This window comes from Mobula birostris, unplaced genomic scaffold (assembly GCF_030028105.1).
Source record: "Mobula birostris isolate sMobBir1 unplaced genomic scaffold, sMobBir1.hap1 scaffold_2426, whole genome shotgun sequence".
Classification (NCBI taxonomy): Eukaryota; Metazoa; Chordata; class Chondrichthyes; order Myliobatiformes; family Myliobatidae; genus Mobula; species Mobula birostris.
In genome coordinates this window covers 16,187-34,128 of record NW_027275476.1, presented here as the reverse complement: position 1 = coordinate 34,128, position 17,942 = coordinate 16,187, and the positions used below count along the sequence as shown (strand labels likewise).

At 58.3% G+C, this 17,942-nt stretch overlaps 1 protein-coding gene across 1 annotated transcript in view; it reads right to left on the bottom strand.

The window, feature by feature from the left end:
- Positions 1-17,942, bottom strand: part of LOC140192742 (uncharacterized) — a gene marked incomplete at both ends in the record, with an annotated part of 34,688 nt that overhangs the window by 10,941 nt on the left and 5,805 nt on the right. The window contains 4 exons of the mRNA XM_072250250.1: positions 695-751; positions 4,265-4,342; positions 9,095-9,283; positions 12,538-12,603. Of these exons, the coding sequence (XP_072106351.1) occupies positions 695-751; positions 4,265-4,342; positions 9,095-9,283; positions 12,538-12,603 (390 nt within the window). The remainder of the gene's footprint in view (positions 1-694; positions 752-4,264; positions 4,343-9,094; positions 9,284-12,537; positions 12,604-17,942) is intronic.

Sequence of the window (17,942 nt, the reverse complement as noted above, 5' to 3'; positions counted from 1 at the left end):
GTGACGTGGTGTAGAGAGGGATTGTGACGTGGTGGCGAGAGGGAGCAGTGTGACGTGGTGGAGAGAGGGAGTGTGACGTGGTGGAGCGAGGGAGGAGTGTGACGCGGTGGATAGAGGGAGTCTGACGTAGTGGGGAGAAGGAGGAGTGTGACGTGGTGGAGAGAGCGAGTGTGACGTGGTGGAGAGAGTGAGGAGTGTGACATGGTGGAGAGAGGGAGTGTGACGTGGTGGAGAGAGGGAGGTGTGTGACATGGTGGAGAGAGGGAGGTGTGTCAGTGGTGGAGAGAGGGAGTGTGACGTGGTGGAGAGAGGGATGAGTGTGACGTTGTGGAGAGAGGTAGAATTGTGACGTGGTTGAGAGAGGGAGGAGTGTGAAGTGGTGGAGAGATGTGGTGTGACGTGGTGGATAGAGGGATGAGTGTGACGTGCTGGAGAGAGGGAGTGTGACGTGCTGGAGAGAACGAGGAGTGTGACGTGTTGGGAGAGGGTGTGTGACGTGGTGTAGAGAGGGAGTGTGACATGGTGGAGAGAGGGAGCAGTGTGACGTGGTAGAGAGAGGGAGTGTGACGTGGTGGAGCGAGGGAGGAGTGTGACGTGCTGGAGAGAGGGAGTGTGACGTGGTGGAGAGAGGGAGGAGTATGACGTGGTGGAGAGAGAGAGTGTGACGTGGTGGAGAGAGGGAGAAGTGTGACATTGTGGAGAGAGGGAGGAGTGTGACGTGGTGGAGAGAGGGGGCTGACGTGGTGGATAGGGGGATGAGTGTGACGTGGTGGAGAGAGAGAGTGTGATGTGGTGGAGAGAGGGAGGAGTGTGACGTGGTGGAGAGAGGGAGTGTGACGTGCTGGAGAGAGGGAGGAGTGTGACGTGTTGGAAGATTGAGTGTGACGTGGTGGAGAGAGGGAGCAGTGTGACGTGGTGGAGAGAGTGAGTGTGACGTGGTGGAGCGAGGGAGGAGTGTGACGTGCTGGAGAGAGGGAGTGTGATGTGGTGGAGAGAGGGAGGAGTGTGACATTGTGGAGAGAGAGAGTGTGACGTGGTGGAGAGAGGGAGAAGTGTGACATGGTGGAGAGAGGGAGGAGTGTCACGTACTGGAGAGAGGGAGCAGTGTGACATGTTGGGAGAGGGGTTGTGACGTGGTGGAGAGAGGGAGCAGTGTGACGTGGTGGAGAGAGGGAGTGTGACGTGGTGGAGCGAGGGAGGAGTGTGACGTGCTGGAGAGAGGGAGTGTGATGTGGTGGAGAGAGGGAGGAGTGTGACATGGTGGAGAGAGAGAGTGTGACGTGGTGGAGAGAGGGAGAAGTGTGACATGGTGGAGAGAGGGAGGAGTGTCACGTGCTGGAGAGAGGGAGCAGTGTGACATGTTGGGAGAGGGGTTGTGACGTGGTGGAGAGAGGGAGCAGTGTGACGTGGTGGAGAGAGGGAGTGTGACGTGGTGGAGCGAGGGAGGAGTGTGACGTGGTGGAGAGAGAGAGTGTGACGTGATGGAGAGAGGGAGGAGTGTGATGTGGTGGAGAGAGGGAGGGTGACGTGGTGGACAGGGTGAGTGTGTCGTGGTGGAGAGAGGGAGTGTGACGTGATGGAGAGAGGGAGGAGTGTGACGTGGTTGAGAGAGGGAGTGCGTCGTGGTGGAGAGGAGGAGTGTGTCGTGGTGGAGAGAGGGAGGAGTGTGACGCAGTGCAGAGATCGAGGTGTGTGACGCGGTGGATAGAGGGAGTATGACGTAGTGGGGAGAGGGAGGAGTGTGACGTGGCGGAGAGAGTGAGGAGTGTGACGTGGTGGAGAGAGGGAGTGTGATGTGGTGGTGAGAGGGCGGAGTGTGACGTAATGGAGAGAGGGAGGAGCGTGACGTGGTGGAGAGAGGGAGGAGTGTCAGTGGTGGAGAGAGGGAGTGTGACGTGCTGTGGAGATGGAGGAGTGTGACGTGGTGGAGAGAGGGAGTGTGACGTGCTGGGGAGATAAAGGAGTGTGACATGGTGGAAAGAGGGAGGAGTGTGAAGTGGTGGAGAGAGGTGGTGTGACGTGGTGGATAGAGGGATGATGTGACGTGTTGGGAGAGGGGGTGTGACGTGGTGTAGAGAGGGAGTGTGACGTGCTGGAGAGAGGGAGGAGTGTGACGTCTTGGGAGAGGGGGTGTGACATGGTGTAGAGAGGGAGTGTGACGTGGTGGAGAGAAGGAGTGTGACGTGGTGGAGCGAGGGAGGAGTGTGACGTGCTGGAGAGAGGGAGTGTGACGTGGTGGAGAGAGGGAGAAGTGTGATGTGGTGGAGAGAGGGAGGAGTGTGAAATGGTGTAGAGATGTGGTGTGTCGTGGTGGATAGAGGGATGAGTGACGTGGTGGAGAGAGGGAGTGTGACGTGCTCTAGAGAGGGAGCAGTGTGACGTGTTGGGAGAGGGGTTGTGACGTGGTGTAGAGAGGGAGTGTGACGTGGTGGCGAGAGGGAGCAGTGTGACGTGGTGGAGAGAGGGAGTGTGACGTGGTGGAGCGAGAGAGGAGTGTGACGTGGTGGAGAGAGAGAGTGTGACGTGGTGGAGAGAGGGAGGAGTGTGACGTGGTGGAGAGAGGGAGTGCGTCGTGGTGGAGAGGAGGAGTGTGTCGTGGTGGAGAGAGGGAGGAGTGTGACGCAGTGCAGAGATCGAGGTGTGTGACGCGGTGGATAGAGGGAGTATGACGTAGTGGGGAGAGGGAGGAGTGTGACGTGGTGGAGAGAGGGAGTGTGACGTGGTGGATAGAGGGAGGTGTGTGACATGGTGGAGAGAGGGAGGTGTGTCGGTGGTGGAGAGAGGGAGTGTGACGTGCTGTGGGGATGGAGGAGTGTTACGTGGTGGAGAGAGGGAGTGTGACGTGGTGGAGAGAGGGACGAGTGTGACGTTGTGGAGAGAGGTAGAATTGTGACGTGGTGGAGAGAGGGAGGAGTGTGACGTGGTGGAGAGCGGGAGCTGTGTGACGTTGCGAAGAGAGCGAGCAGTGTCACGTGGTGGAGAGAGGTAGTGCGACGTGGAGAGAGGGAGTGTGTCGTGGTTGAGAGATGGAGGAGTGTGACGCGGTGCAGAGAGGGAGGAGTGTGACGTTGTGGTGAGAGGGAGGAGTGTGACGCGGTGCAGAAAGGGAGTATGACGTGGTGCAGAGAGGGAGGGTGATGTGGTGGAGAGGGGGAGTGTGTCGTGGTGGAGAGAGGGAGTGTGACGTGGTGAAGAGAGGGAGGAGTGTGACGTGGTGGAGAGAGGGAGTGCGTCGTGGTGGAGAGGAGGAGTGTCTCGTGGTGGAGAGAGGGAGGAGTGTGACACAGTGCAGAGAACGAGGAGTGTGACGCGGTGCAGAGAGGGAATATGATGTGGTGAAGAGAGGGAGGATGAAGTAGTGGAGAGAGCGAGGAGTGTGACGTGGTGGAGAGAGGGATGTGTGACATGGTGGAGAGAGGGAGGAGTGTCAGTGGTGGATAGAGGGAGTGTGAGGTGGTGGGGAGAGGGAGGTGTGTGACATTTTGGACAGAGGTAGCAGTGTGACGTGGTGGAGAGATGGAGTGTGACATGGTGGAGAGATGGAGTGTGACGTGGTGAGAGAGAGGGAGTGTGACGTGGTGGAGACAGGGAGAAGTGTGACGTGGTGGAGAGAGGGAGGAGTGTGACGTGGTGGAGAGAGGGAGTGTGATGTCGTGGAGAGAGGGAGTAGTGTGACGTTGTTGAGAGAGGGAGGAGTGTGATGTGGTGGAGAGAGCGAGTGTGACGTGGTGGAGAGAGAGAGGAGTGTGACGTGGTGTTTAGAGGCAGTGTGACGTGCTGGAGAGAGGGAGGAGTGTGATGGTGTCGAGAGAGGGAGTGTGTCATGGTGGAGAGAGGATTGTGACGTGGTGGAGAGAGGTACGAGTGTGACGTGGTGGAGAGAGGGAGTGTGACGTGGTGGAGAGAGGGAGGAGTGTGACAATGTGGAGAGAGGGAGTGTGACGTGGTGGAGAGAGGGAGGAGTGTGACGTGGTGTAGAGAGGAAGTTTGACGTGGTGGAGAGAGGGAGTGTGACGTGGTGGAGAGAGGTACGAGTGTGACGTGGTGGAGAGAGGGAGTGTGACGTGGTGGAGAGAGGGAGGAGTGTGACAATGTGGAGAGAGGGAGTGTGACGTGGTGGAGAGAGGGAGGAGTGTGACGTGGTGTAGAGAGGAAGTTTGACGTGGTGGAGAGAGGGAGTGTGACGTGGTGGAGAGAGGGATGAGTGTGACGTTGTGGAGAGAGGTAGAATTGTGACCTGGTGGAGAGAGGGAGTGTGACGTGCTGGAGATAGGGAGGATTGTGACGTGTTGGGAGAGGGTGTGTGACGTGGTGTAGAGAGGGAGTGTGACGTGGTGGAGAGAGGGAGCAGTGTGACGTGGTAGAGAGAGGGAGTGTGACGTGGTGGAGCGAGGGAGGAGTGTGACGTGCTGGAGAGAGGGAGTGTGACGTGGTGGAGGGAGGGAGTGTGACATGGTGGAGAGATGGAGTGTGATGTGGTGAGAGAGAGGGAGTGTGACGTGGTGGTGGCAGGGAGAAGTGTGACGTGGTGGAGAGAGGGAGGAGTGTGACGTGGTGGAGAGAGGGAGTGTGATGTCGTGGAGTGAGGGAGTAGTGTGACGTTGTTGAGAGAGGGAGGAGTGTGACGTGGTGGATAGAGGCAGTGTGACGTGCTGGAGAGAGGGAGGAGTGTGATGGTGTCGAGAGAGGGAGTGTGTCATGGTGGAGAGAGGGAGTGTGACGTGGTGGAGAGAGGTACGAGTGTGACGTGGTGGAGAGAGGGAGTGTGACGTGGTGGAGAGAGGGAGGAGTGTGACAATGTGGAGAGAGGGAGTGTGACGTGGTGGAGAGAGGGAGGAGTGTGACGTGGTGTAGAGAGGGAGTTTGACGTGGTGGAGAGAGGGAGTGTGACGTGGTGGAGAGAGGGATGAGTGTGACGTTGTGGAGAGAGGTAGAATTGTGACCTGGTGGATAGAGGGAGTGTGACGTGCTGGAGATAGGGAGGATTGTGACGTGTTGGGAGAGGGTGTGTGACGTGGTGTAGAGAGGGAGTGTGACGTGGTAGAGAGAGGGAGTGTGACGTGGTAGAGAGAGGGAGGAGTGTGACAATGTGGAGAGAGGGAGTGTGACGTGGTGGAGAGAGGGAGGAGTGTGACGTGGTGTAGAGAGGAAGTTTGACGTGGTGGAAAGAGGGAGTGTGACGTGGTGGAGAGAGGTACGAGTGTGACGTGGTGGAGAGAGGGAGTGTGACGTGGTGGAGAGAGGGAGGAGTGTGACAATGTGGAGAGAGGGAGTGTGACGTGGTGGAGAGAGGGAGGAGTGTGACGTGGTGTAGAGAGGAAGTTTGACGTGGTGGAGAGAGGGAGTGTGACGTGGTGTAGAGAGGGAGTGTGACGTGGTAGAGAGAGGGAGTGTGACGTGGTGGAGCGAGGGAGGAGTGTGACGTGCTGGAGAGAGGGGTCTGACGTGGTGGATAGGGGGATGAGTGTGACGTGGTGGAGAGGGGGAGTGTGACGTGCTGGAGAGAGGGAAGAGTGTGACGTGTTGGGAGAGGGAGTGTGACGTGGTGGAGAGAGTGAGTCTGACCTGGTGGAGAGAGAGCGTGTGACGTTGTGAAGAGAGGGAGGAGTGTGACGTGGTGGAGAGGGGGAGCTGTGTGACGTGGTGAAGAGAGCGAGCAGTGTCACGTGGTGAAGAGAGGGTGTGTGATGTGGTGGAGAGAGGTAGTGTGACATGGCGAAGAGAGGGAGGAGTGTGACCTGGCGGAGAGAGGGTGTGTGATGTGGTGGTGAGAGGGCGGAGTGTGGCGTAATGGAGAGAGGGAGGAGCGTGACGTGGTGGAGAGAGGGAGGAGTGTCAGTGGTGGAGAGAGGGAGTGTGACGTGCTGTGGAGATGGAGGAGTGTGACGTGGTGGAGAGAGGGAGTGTGACGTGCTGGGGAGATAAAGGAGTGTGACATGGTGGAAAGAGGGAGGAGTGTGAAGTGGTGGAGAGAGGTGGTGTGACGTGGTGGATAGAGGGATGATGTGACGTGTTGGGAGAGGGGGTGTGACGTGGTGTAGAGAGGGAGTGTGACGTGCTGGAGAGAGGGAGGAGTGTGACGTCTTGGGAGAGGGGGTGTGACATGGTGTAGAGACGGAGTGTGACGTGGTGGAGAGAGGGAGTGTGACGTGGTGGAGCGAGGGAGGAGTGTGACGTGCTGGAGAGAGGGAGTGTGACGTGGTGGAGAGAGGGAGAAGTGTGATGTGGTGGAGAGAGGGAGGAGTGTGAAATGGTGTAGAGATGTGGTGTGACGTGGTGGATAGAGGGATGAGTGACGTGGTGGAGAGAGGGAGTGTGACGTGCTGTAGAGAGGGAGCAGTGTGACGTGTTGGGAGAGGGGTTGTGACGTGGTGTAGAGAGGGAGTGTGACGTGGTGGCGAGAGGGAGCAGTGTGACGTGGTGGAGAGAGGGAGTGTGACGTGGTGGAGCGAGGGAGGAGTGTGACGTGGTGGAGAGAGAGAGTGTGACGTGGTGGAGAGAGGGAGGAGTGTGACGTGGTGGAGAGAGGTAGGGTGACGTGGTGGAGAGGGGGAGTGTATCGTGGTGGAGAGAGGGAGTGTGACATGATGGAGAGAGGGAGGAGTGTGACGTGGTGGAGAGAGGGAGTGCGTCGTGGTGGAGAGGAGGAGTGTGTCGTGGTGGAGAGAGGGAGGAGTGTGACGCAGTGCAGAGATCGAGGTGTGTGACGCGGTGGATAGAGGGAGTATGACGTAGTGGGGAGAGGGAGGAGTGTGACGTGGTGGAGAGAGGGAGTGTGATGTGGTGGAGAGAGGGAGGTGTGTGACATGGTGGAGAGAGGGAGGTGTGTCGGTGGTGGAGAGAGGGAGTGTGACGTGCTGTGGGGATGGAGGAGTGTTACGTGGTGGAGAGAGGGAGTGTGACGTGGTGGAGAGAGGGACGAGTGTGACGTTGTGGAGAGAGGTAGAATTGTGACGTGGTGGAGAGAGGGAGGAGTGTGACGTGGTGGAGAGCAGGAGCTGTGTGACGTTGCGAAGAGAGCGAGCAGTGTCACGTGGTGGAGAGAGGTAGTGCGACGTGGAGAGAGAGAGTGTGTCGTGGTTGAGAGAGGGAGGAGTGTGACGCGGTGCAGTGAGGGAGGAGTGTGACGTTGTGGTGAGAGGGAGGAGTGTGACGCGGTGCAGAAAGGGAGTATGACGTGGTGCAGAGAGGGAGGGTGATGTGGTGGAGAGGGGGAGTGTGTCGTGGTGGAGAGAGGGAGGAGTGTGACAATGTGGAGAGAGGGAGTGTGACGTGGTGGAGAGAGGGAGGAGTGTGACGTGGTGTAGAGAGGAAGTTTGACGTGGTGGAGAGAGGGAGTGTGACGTGGTGGAGAGAGGTACGAGTGTGACGTGGTGGAGAGAGGGAGAGTGACGTGGTGGAGAGAGGGAGGAGTGTGACAATGTGGAGAGAGGGAGTGTGACGTGGTGGAGAGAGGGAGGAGTGTGACGTGGTGTAGAGAGGAAGTTTGACGTGGTGGAGAGAGGGAGTGTGACGTGGTGGAGAGAGGGATGAGTGTGACGTTGTGGAGAGAGGTAGAATTGTGACCTGGTGGAGAGAGGGAGTGTGACGTGCTGGAGATAGGGAGGATTGTGACGTGTTGGGAGAGGGTGTGTGACGTGGTGTAGAGAGGGAGTGTGACGTGGTGGAGAGAGGGAGCAGTGTGACGTGGTAGAGAGAGGGAGTGTGACGTGGTGGAGCGAGGGAGGAGTGTGACGTGCTGGAGAGAGGGAGTGTGACGTGGTGGAGGGAGGGAGTGTGACATGGTGGAGAGATGGAGTGTGATGTGGTGAGAGAGAGGGAGTGTGACGTGGTGGTGGCAGGGAGAAGTGTGACGTGGTGGAGAGAGGGAGGAGTGTGACGTGGTGGAGAGAGGGAGTGTGATGTCGTGGAGAGAGGGAGTAGTGTGACGTTGTTGAGAGAGGGAGGAGTGTGATGTGGTGGAGAGAGCGAGTGTGACGTGGTGGAGAGAGAGCGTGTGACGTTGTGAAGAGAGGGAGGAGTGTGACGTGGTGGAGAGGGGGAGCTGTGTGACGTGGTGAAGAGAGCGAGCAGTGTCACGTGGTGAAGAGAGGGTGTGTGATGTGGTGGAGAGAGGTAGTGTGACATGGCGAAGAGAGGGAGGAGTGTGACCTGGCGGAGAGAGGGTATGTGATGTGGTGGTGAGAGGGCGGAGTGTGACGTAATGGAGAGAGGGAGGAGCGTGACGTGGTGGAGAGAGGGAGGAGTGTCAGTGGTGGAGAGAGGGAGTGTGACGTGCTGTGGAGATGGAGGAGTGTGACGTGGTGGAGAGAGGGAGTGTGACGTGCTGGGGAGATAAAGGAGTGTGACATGGTGGAAAGAGGGAGGAGTGTGAAGTGGTGGAGAGAGGTGGTGTGACGTGGTGGATAGAGGGATGATGTGACGTGTTGGGAGAGGGGGTGTGACGTGGTGGAGAGAGGGAGTGTGACGTGGTGGAGCGAGGGAGGAGTGTGACGTGCTGGAGAGAGGGAGTGTGACGTGGTGGAGAGAGGGAGAAGTGTGATGTGGTGGAGAGAGGGAGGAGTGTGAAATGGTGTAGAGATGTGGTGTGACGTGGTGGATAGAGGGATGAGTGACGTGTGGGAGAGAGGGAGTGTGACGTGCTGGAGAGAGGGAGCAATGTGACGTGTTGGGAGAGGGGTTGTGACGTGGTGTAGAGAGGGAGTGTGACGTGGTGGCGAGAGGGAGCAGTGTGACGTGGTGGATAGAGGGAGTCTGACGTAGTGGGGAGAAAGAGGAGTGTGACGTGATGGAGAGAGCGAGTGTGACGTGGTGGAGAGAGTGAGGAGTGTGACATGGTGGAGAGAGGGAGTGTGACGTGGTGGAGAGAGGGAGGTGTGTGACATGTTGGAGAGAGGGAGGTGTGTCAGTGGTGGAGAGAGGGAGTGTGACGTGGTGGAGAGAGGGATGAGTGTGACGTTGTGGAGAGAGGTAGAATTGTGACGTGGTTGAGAGAGGGAGGAGTGTGAAGTGGTGGAGAGATGTGGTGTGACGTGGTGGATAGAGGGATGAGTGTGACGTGGTGGAGAGAGGGAGTGTGAAGTGCTGGAGAGAGGGAGGAGTGTGACGTGTAGGGAGAGGGTGTGTGACGTGGTGTAGAGAGGGAGTGTGACGTGGTGGAGAGAGGGAGCAGTGTGACGTGGTGGAGAGAGGGAGTGTGAAGTGCTGGAGAGAGGGAGGAGTGTGACGTGTAGGGAGAGGGTGTGTGACGTGGTGTAGAGAGGGAGTGTGACGTGGTGGAGAGAGGGAGCAGTGTGACGTGGTGGAGAGAGGGAGTGTGACGTGGTGGAGTGAGGGAGGAGTGTGACGTGCTGGAGAGAGGGAGTGTGACGTGGTGGAGAGAGGGAGGAGTGTGACGTGGTGGAGAGAGAGAGTGTGACGTGGTGGAGAGAGGGAGAAGTGTGACATTGTGGAGAGAGGGAGGAGTGTGACGTGGTGGAGAGAGGGGGCTGACGTGGTGGATAGGGGGATGAGTGTGACGTGGTGGAGAGGGGGAGTGTGACGTGCTGGAGAGAGGGAAGAGTGTGACGTGTTGTGAGAGGGACTGTGACATGGTGGAGAGAGTGAGTCTGACCTTCTGGAGAGAGAGAGTGTGACATTGTGAAGAGAGGGAGGAGTGTGACGTGGTGTAGAGGGGGAGCTGTGTGACGTGGTGAAGAGAGCGAGCAGTGTCACATGGTGGAGGGAGGTAGTGTGACGTGGTGGAGAGAGGGAGGAGTAGACGTGGTGGAGAGAGGAAGGAGTGTGACGTGGTGGAGAGAGTGTGTGTGATGTTGTGGAGAGAGGGAGGAGTGTGACGTGGTGAAGAGAGGGTGTGTGATGTGGTGGAGAGAGGGAGTGTGACATGGCGAAGAGAGGGAGAAGTGTGACATTGTGGAGAGAGGGAGGAGTGTGACGTGGTGGAGAGAGGGGGCTGACGTGGTGGATAGGGGGATGAGTGTGACGTGGTGGAGAGGGGGAGTGTGACGTGCTGGAGAGAGGGAAGAGTGTGACGTGTTGGGAGAGGGAGTGTGACGTGGTGGAGAGAGTGAGTCTGACCTTCTGGAGAGAGAGAGTGTGACATTGTGAAGAGAGGGAGGAGTGTGACGTGGTGTAGAGGGGGAGCTGTGTGACGTGGTGAAGAGAGCGAGCAGTGTCACATGGTGGAGAGAGGTAGTGTGACGTGGAGAGAGGGAGTGTGTCGTGGTTGAGAGAGGGAGGAGTGTGACGTAGTGGAGAGAGGGAGTGTGACGTGGTGGAGAGAGGGAGGAGTAGACGTGGTGGAGAGAGGAAGGAGTGTGACGTGGTGGAGAGAGTGTGTGTGATGTTGTGGAGAGAGGGAGGAGTGTGACGTGGTGAAGAGAGGGTGTGTGATGTGGTGGAGAGAGGGAGTGTGACATGGCGAAGAGAGGGAGGAGTGTGACCTGGCGGAGAGAGGGTGTGTGATGTGGTGGTGAGAGGGCGGAGTTTGACGTAATGGAGAGAGGGAGGAGTGTGACGTGTTGGAGAGAGGGAGGAGTGTGACGTGGTGGAGAGAGGGAGGAGTGTCAGTGGTGGAGAGAGGGAGTGTGACGTGCTGTGGAGATGGAGGAGTGTGTCGTGGTGGAGCGAGGGAGTGTGACATGCTGGGGAGATAAAGGAGAGTGACATGGTGGAAAGAGGGAGGAGTGTGAAGTGGTGGAGAGAGGTGGTGTGACGTGGTGGATAGAGGGATGAGTGTGACGTGTTGGGAGAGGGGGTGTGACGTGGTGTAGAGAGGGAGTGTGACGTGCTGTAGAGAGGGAGCAGTGTGACGTGTTGGGAGAGGGGTTGTGACGTGGTGTAGAGAGGGAGTGTGATGTGGTGGCGAGAGGGAGCAGTGTGACGTGGTGGAGAGAGGGAGTGTGACGTGGTGGAGCGAGGGAGGAGTGTGACGTGGTGGAGAGAGAGAGTGTGACGTGGTGGAGAGAGGGAGGAGTGTGACGTATTGGAGAGAGGGAGTGCGTCGTGGTGGAGAGGAGGAGTGTGACGTGGTGGAGAGAGGGAGTGTGACGTGGAGAGAGGGATGAGTGTGACGTTGTGGAGAGAGGTAGAATTGTGACGTGGTGGAGAGAGGGATGAGTGTGACGTGGTGGAGAGAGGGAGTGTGATGTGCTGGAGAGAGGGAGGAGTGTGACGTGTTGGGAGAGGGTGTGTGACGTGGTGTAGAGAGGGAGTGTGACGTGGTGGAGAGAGGGAGCAGTGTGACGTGGTGGAGAGAGGGAGTGTGACGTGGTGGAGTGAGGGAGGAATGTGACGTGCTGGAGAGAGGGAGTGTGACGTGGTGGAGAGAGGGAGGAGTGTGACTTGGTGGAGAGAGAGAGTGTGACGTGGTGGAGAGAGGGAGTGTGACGTGGTGGAGAGAGGGAGGAGTGTGACATGGTGGAGAGAGGGAGGAGTGTGACATAGTGGAGAGAAGGGGCTGATGTGGTGGATAGGGGGATGAGTGTGACGTGGTGGAGAGGGGGAGTGTTACGTGCTGGAGAGAGGGAAGAGTGTGACGTGTTGGGAGAGGGAGTGTGACGTGGTGAAGAGAGCGAGCAGTGTCACGTGGTGGAGAGAGGTAGTGTGACGTGGAGAGAAGGAGTGTGTCGTGGTTGAGAGAGGGAGGAGTGTGACGCGGTGCAGAAAGGGAGTGTGACGTGGTGGAGAGAGGGAGGGTGATGTGGTGGAGAGGGGGAGTGGTTTGTGGTGGAGAGAGGGAGTGTGACGTGGTGAAGAGAGGGAGGAGTGTCAGTGGTGGATAGAGGGAGTGTGAGGTAGTGGGGAGAGGGAGGTGTGTGACGTTTTGGACAGAGGTAGCAGTGTGACGTGGTGGAGAGATGGAGTGTGATGTGGTGGAGAGATGGAGTGTGACGTTGTTGAGAGAGGGAGGAGTGTGATGTGGTGGAGAGAGGGAGGAGTGTGACGTGGTGGATAGCGGCAGTGAGACGTGCTGGAGAGAGGGAGGAGTGTGATGGTGTCGAGAGAGGGAGTGTGTCATGGTGGAGAGAGGGAGTGTGACGTGGTGGAGAGAGGGAGGGGTGTGACGTGGTGGAGAGAGGGAGTGTGATGTGGTGGAGAGAGGGAGGAGTGTGACGTCGTGTAGAGAGGGAGTTTGACGTGGTGGAGAGAGGGAGTGTGACGTGGTGGAGAGAGGGGTGAGTGTGAAGTGGTGCAGAGAGCGAGTGTGACGTGGTGGAGATAGGGAGGAGTGTGAAGTGCTGGAGAGAGGTGGTGTGACGTAGTGGATGGAGAGATGCGTGTGACGTGGTGGAGAGCGGGAGTATGACGTGCTGGAGAGAGGGAGGAGTGTGACCTGTTGGGAAAGGGAGTGTGACTTTGTGTAGAGAGGGAGTGTGATGTGGTGGAGAGAGGGAGCAGTGTGACGTGGTGGAGAGTGGGAGTGTGACGTGGTGGAGAGAGGGAGTGTGACGTGGTGGAGAGAGGGAGGATTGTGACATGGTGGAGAGAGAGAGTGTGACGTGGTGGAGAGAGGGAGAAGTGTGACATGGTGGAGAGAGGGAGGAGTGTGACGTGGTGGAGAGAGGGGGCTGACGTGGTGGAAAGGGGGATGAGTGTGACGTGGTGGAGAGGGGGAGTGTGACGTGCTGGAGAGAGGGAAGAGTGTGACGTGTTGGGAGAGGGAGTGTGACGTGGTGGAGAGAGTGAGTCTGACCTGGTGGAGAGAGAGAGTGTGAAGTTGTGAAGAGAGGGAGGAGTGTGACGTCGTGGAGAGCGGGAGCTGTGTGACGTGGTGAAGAGAGCGAACAGTGTCACGTGGTGGAGAGAGGGAGTGTGACGTGGTTGAGAGAGGGAGGAGTGTGACGCAGTGGAGAAAGGGAGTGTGACGTGATGGAGAGAGGGAGGAGTAGACGTGGTGGAGAGAGGAAGGAGTGTGACGTGGTGGAGAGAGGGTGTGTGATGTTGTGGAGAGAGGGAGGAGTGTGACGTGGTGAAGAGAGGGAGTGTGATGTGGTGGAGAGAGGGAGTGTGACATCGCGAAGAGAGGGAGGAGTGTGACCTGGCGGAGAGAGGGTGTGTGATGTGGTGGTGAGAGGGCGGAGTGTGACTTGGTGGAGAGAGGGAGGAGTGTGATATTGTGGAGAGAGGGTGTGTGATGTGGTGGAGAGAGGGCGTGTGTCGTCGTGGAGAGAGGGAGTGTGACGTTGTGTACAGAAGGAGGAGTGTGATGTGGTAGAGAGAGAGAGTGTGACGTTCTGGAGAGAGGGAGGAGTGTGATGTCGCGGAGAGAGGGAGTGTGACGTGGTGGAGAGAGGGAGGAGTGGGACGTGGTGGAGGGAGAGAGTGTGACGTGGTGGAGAGAGGGATTCTGACCTGGTGGAGATAGAGAGGGTGACGTTGTGAAGAGAGGGATGAGGGTGACGTGGTGGAGCGAGGGAGGTGTGTGACGTGGTGAAGAGAGGGAGGAGTGTGACGTGGTGGAGAGAGGGAGTGTGACGTGGTGGAGAGAGGGTGTGTGCCGTGGTGGAGAGAGGGAGGAATGTGACACGGTGCAGAGAGGGAGGAATGTGACGTTGTGGTGAGAGGGAGGAGTGTGACGCGGTGCAGAAAGGGAGTGTGACGTGGTGGAGAGAGGGAGGGTGATGTGGTGGAGAGGGGGAGTGTGTCGTGGTGGAGAGAGGGAGTGTGACGTGGTGGGGAGAGGGAGGAGTGTGACGTGGTGGAGAGAGGGAGGTGTGTGACATGGTGGAGAGAGGGAGGAGTGTCAGTGGTGGAGAGATGGAGTGTGACGTGCTGTGGAGATGGAGGAGTGTGACGTGGTGGAGAGAGGGAGTGTGACGTGGTGGAGAGAGGGAGGAGTGTGAAGTGGTGGATAGAGTTGCTGTGACGTGGTAGATAGAGGAATGAGTGTGACGTGGTGGAGAGAGGGAGTGTGACGTGCTGGAAAGAGGGAGGAGAGTGACGTCTTGAATGAGGGGGTGTGACGTGGTGTAGAGAGGGAGTGTGACGTGGTGGAGAGAGGGAGCAGTGTGACGTGGTGGAGTGAGGGAGTGTGACATGGTGGAGCGAGGGAGGAGTGTGACGTGCTGGAGAGAGGGAGTGTGTTGTGGTGGAGGGAGGGAGAAGTGTTACGTGGTGGAGAGAGGGAGGAGTGTGAAGTGGTGGAGAGATGTGGTGTGACGTGGTGGACAGAGGGATGAGTGTGAAGTGGTGGAGAGAGGGAGTGTGACGTGATGGAGAGAGGGAGCAGTGTGACGTGTTGGGAGACGGGTTGTGACGTGGTGTAGAGAGGGAATGTGACGTGGTGGAGAGAGGGAGCAGTGTGACGTGGTGGAGAGAGGGAGTGTGACGTGGTGGAGCACGGGAGGAATGTGACGTGGTGGAGAGAGAGAGTGTGACGTGGTGGAGAGAGGGAGGAGTGTGACGTGGTGGAGAGAGGTAGGGTGACTTGGTGGAGAGGGGGAGTTTGTCGTGGTGGAGAGAGGGACTGTGATGTGGTGAAGAGAGGGTGACGTGGTGGAGAGAGGGAGTGCGTCGTGGTGGAGAGGAGGAGTGTGTCATGGTGGAGAGAGGGAGGAGTGTGATGCAGTGCAGAGATCGAGGAGTGTGACGCGGTGGATCGAGAGAGTGTGACGTCGTGGGGAGAGGGAGGAGTGTGACGTGGTGGAAAGAGGAAGGGTGACGTGGTGGAGAGAGGGAGGAGTGTGATGTGGTGAAGAGAGGGAGTCTGACCTGGTGGAGAGAGAGAGTGTGACGTGGTGAAGAGAGGGAGCAGTGTCACGTGCTGGATAGAGGGAGTGTGACGTGGTGGAGAGAGGGAGGACTGTGACGTGGTTGAGAGAGGGAGAAGTGTGATGTGGTGGAGAGAGGGAGGAGTGTGACGTGGTGGATAGAGGGAGTGTGATGTGGTAGAGCGAGGGAGTGTGTGGTGATTGAGAAAGGGAGGAGTGTGACACGGTGGAGAGAGGGAATGTGACGTGGAGAGAGGGAGGAGTAGACGTGGTGGAGAGCGGAAGGTGTGTGATGTGGTGGAGAGAGGGAGTGTGACATGGCGAAGAGAGGGAGGAGTGTGACGTGGTGGAGAGAGAGAGGAGTGTGACGTGGTGGAGAGAGGGAGGAGTGTGACATGGTGGAGAGATAGAAAGTGACGTGGTGGAGAGAAGGAGGAGTGTGACGTGGTGAAGAGAGGGAGTGTGACGTGGTGGAGAGGGGGATTGTGTCGTGGTGGAGAGACGGAGTGTGACGTGGTGAAGAGAGGGAGGAGTGTGACGCAGTGCAGAGATCCAGGAGTGTGACGCGGTGCAGAGAGGGAGTGTGACGTGGTGGAGAGAGGGAGTGTGACGTGGTGGAGACAGCGAGGGTTGTGGCGTGGTGGAGAGAGGGAGTGTGACGTGGTGGGGAGAGGGAGGTGTGTGACGTGGTGGAGAGAGGTAGAAGTGTGACGTGGTGGAGAGAGGGAGTGTGATGTGGTGGAGAGAGGAAGTGTGACGTGGTGGAGAGAGGGAGAAGTGTGAGATGGTGGAAAGAGGGAGGAGTGTCAGTGGTGGAGAGAGGGAGTGTGACGTGCTGGGGAGATGGAGGAGTGGGACGTGGTGGAGAGAGGGAGTGTGACGTGGTGGAAAGAGGGATGAGTGTGACGTGGTGGAGAGAGGGAGAAGTGTGACGTGGTGGAGAGAGGGAGGAGTGTGAAGTGGTGGAGAGAGGGAGTGTGACGTGGTGGAGAGAGGGCGCAGTGTGACGTGGTGGAGAGAGGGAGGGTGACGTGGTGGAGAGGGGGAGTGTGTCGTGGTGGAGAGAGGGAGTGTGACGTGGTGAAGAGAGGGAGGAGTGTGACGTGGTGGAGAGAGGGAGCAGTGTGACGTGTTGGGAGACGGGTTGTGACGTGGTGTAGAGAGGGAATGTGACGTGGTGGAGAGAGGGAGCAGTGTGACGTGGTGGAGAGAGGGAGTGTGACGTGGTGGAGCAAGGGAGGAATGTGACGTGGTGGAGAGAGGTAGGGTGATGTGGTGGAGAGGGGGAGTTTGTCGTGGTGGAGAGAGGGACTGTGATGTGGTGAAGAGAGTGAGGAGTGTGACGTGGTGGAGAGAGGGAGTGCGTCGTGGTGGAGAGGAGGAGTGTGTCATGGTGGAGAGAGGGAGGAGTGTGACGCAGTGCAGAGATCGAGGAGTGTGATGCAGTGGATCGAGGGAGTGTGACGTCGTGGGGAGAGGGAGGAGTGTGACGATGTGGAAAGAGGGAGGGTGACGTGGTGGAGAGAGGGAGGAGTGTGATGTGGTGAAGAGAGGGAGTCTGACCTGGTGGAGAGAGAGAGTGTCACGTGGTGAAGAGAGGGAGCAGTGTCACGTGGTGGATAGAGGGAGTGTGACGTGGTGGGGTGTGGGAGGAGTGTGACGTGGTGTAGAGAGGGAGGACTGTGACGTGGTTGAGAGAGGGAGAAGTGTGATGTGGTGGAGAGAGGGAGGAGTGTGACGTGGTGGATAGAGGGAGTGTGATGTGGTGGAGCGAGGGAGTGTGTGGTGATTGAGAAAGGGAGGAGTGTGACACGGTGGAGAGAGGGAATGTGACGTGGAGAGAGGGAGGAGTAGACGTGGTGGAGAGCGGAAGGTGTGTGATGTGGTGGAGAGAGGGAGTGTGATGTCGTGGAGAGAGGGAGTGTGACATGGCGAAGAGAGGGAGGAGTGTGACGTGGTGGAGAGAGAGAGGAGTGTGACGTGGTGAAGAGAGGGAGGAGTGTGACGCAGTGCAGAGATCCAGGAGTGTGAAGCGGTGCAGAGAGGGAGTGTGACGTGGTGGAGAGAGGGAGTGTGACGTGGTGGAGACAGCGAGGGTTGTGGTGTGGTGGAGAGAGGGAGTGTGACGTGGTGGGGAGAGGGAGGTGTGTGACGTGGTGGAGAGAGGTAGAAGTGTGACGTGGTGGAGAGAGGGAGTGTGATGTGGTGGAGAGAGGAAGTGTGACGTGGTGGAGAGAGGGAGAAGTGTGAGATGGTGGAAAGAGGGAGGAGTGTCAGTGGTGGAGAGAGGGAGTGTGACATGCTGGGGAGATGGAGGAGTGGGACGTGGTGGAGAGAGGGAGTGTGACGTGGTGGAAAGAGGGATGAGTGTGACGTGGTGGAGAGAGGGAGAAGTGTGACGTGGTGGAGAGAGGGAGGAGTGTGAAGTGGTGGAGAGATGTGGTGTTACGTGGTGGAGAGAGGGAGTGTCACCTGCTGGAGAGAGGGAGCAGTGTGACGTGTTGGGAGAGGGGTTGTGACGTGGTGGAGAGAGGGAGCAGTGTGACGTGGTGGAGAGAGGGAGTGTGACGTGGTGGAGAGAGGGCGCAGTGTGACTTGGTGGAGAGAGGGAGGAGTGTGACGTGGTGGAGAGAGGGAGCAGTGTGACGTGCTGGGAGACGGGTTGTGACGTGGTGTAGAGAGGGAATGTGACGTGGTGGAGAGAGGGAGTGTGACGTGGTGGAGCAAGGGAGGAATGTGACGTGGTGGAGAGAGAGAGTGTGACGTGGTGGAGAGAGGGAGGAGTGTGACGTGGTGGAGAGAGGTAGGGTGACGTGGTGGAGAGGGGGAGTTTGTCGTGGTGGAGAGAGGGACTGTGATGTGGTGAAGAGAGGGAGGAGTGTGACGTGGTAGACAGAGGGATGTGTGTGACGTGGTGGAGGGAGGGAGTGTGACGTGCTGGAAAGAGGGAGGAGAGTGACGTGTTGGATGAGGGGGTGTGACGTGGTGTAGAGAGGGAGTGTGACGTGGTGGAGAGAGGGAGCAGTGTGACATGGTGCAGAGTGAGAGTGTGACATGGTGGAAAGAGGGAGGAGTGTGACGTGGTGGAGAGAGGTAGGGTGACGTGGTGGAGAGGGGGAGTGTGTCGTGGTGGAGGGAGGGAGTGTGACATGGTGAAGAGAGGGAGGAGTGTGACGTGGTGGAGAGAGGGAGTGCGTCGTGGTGGAGAGGAGGAGTGTGTCATGGTGGAGA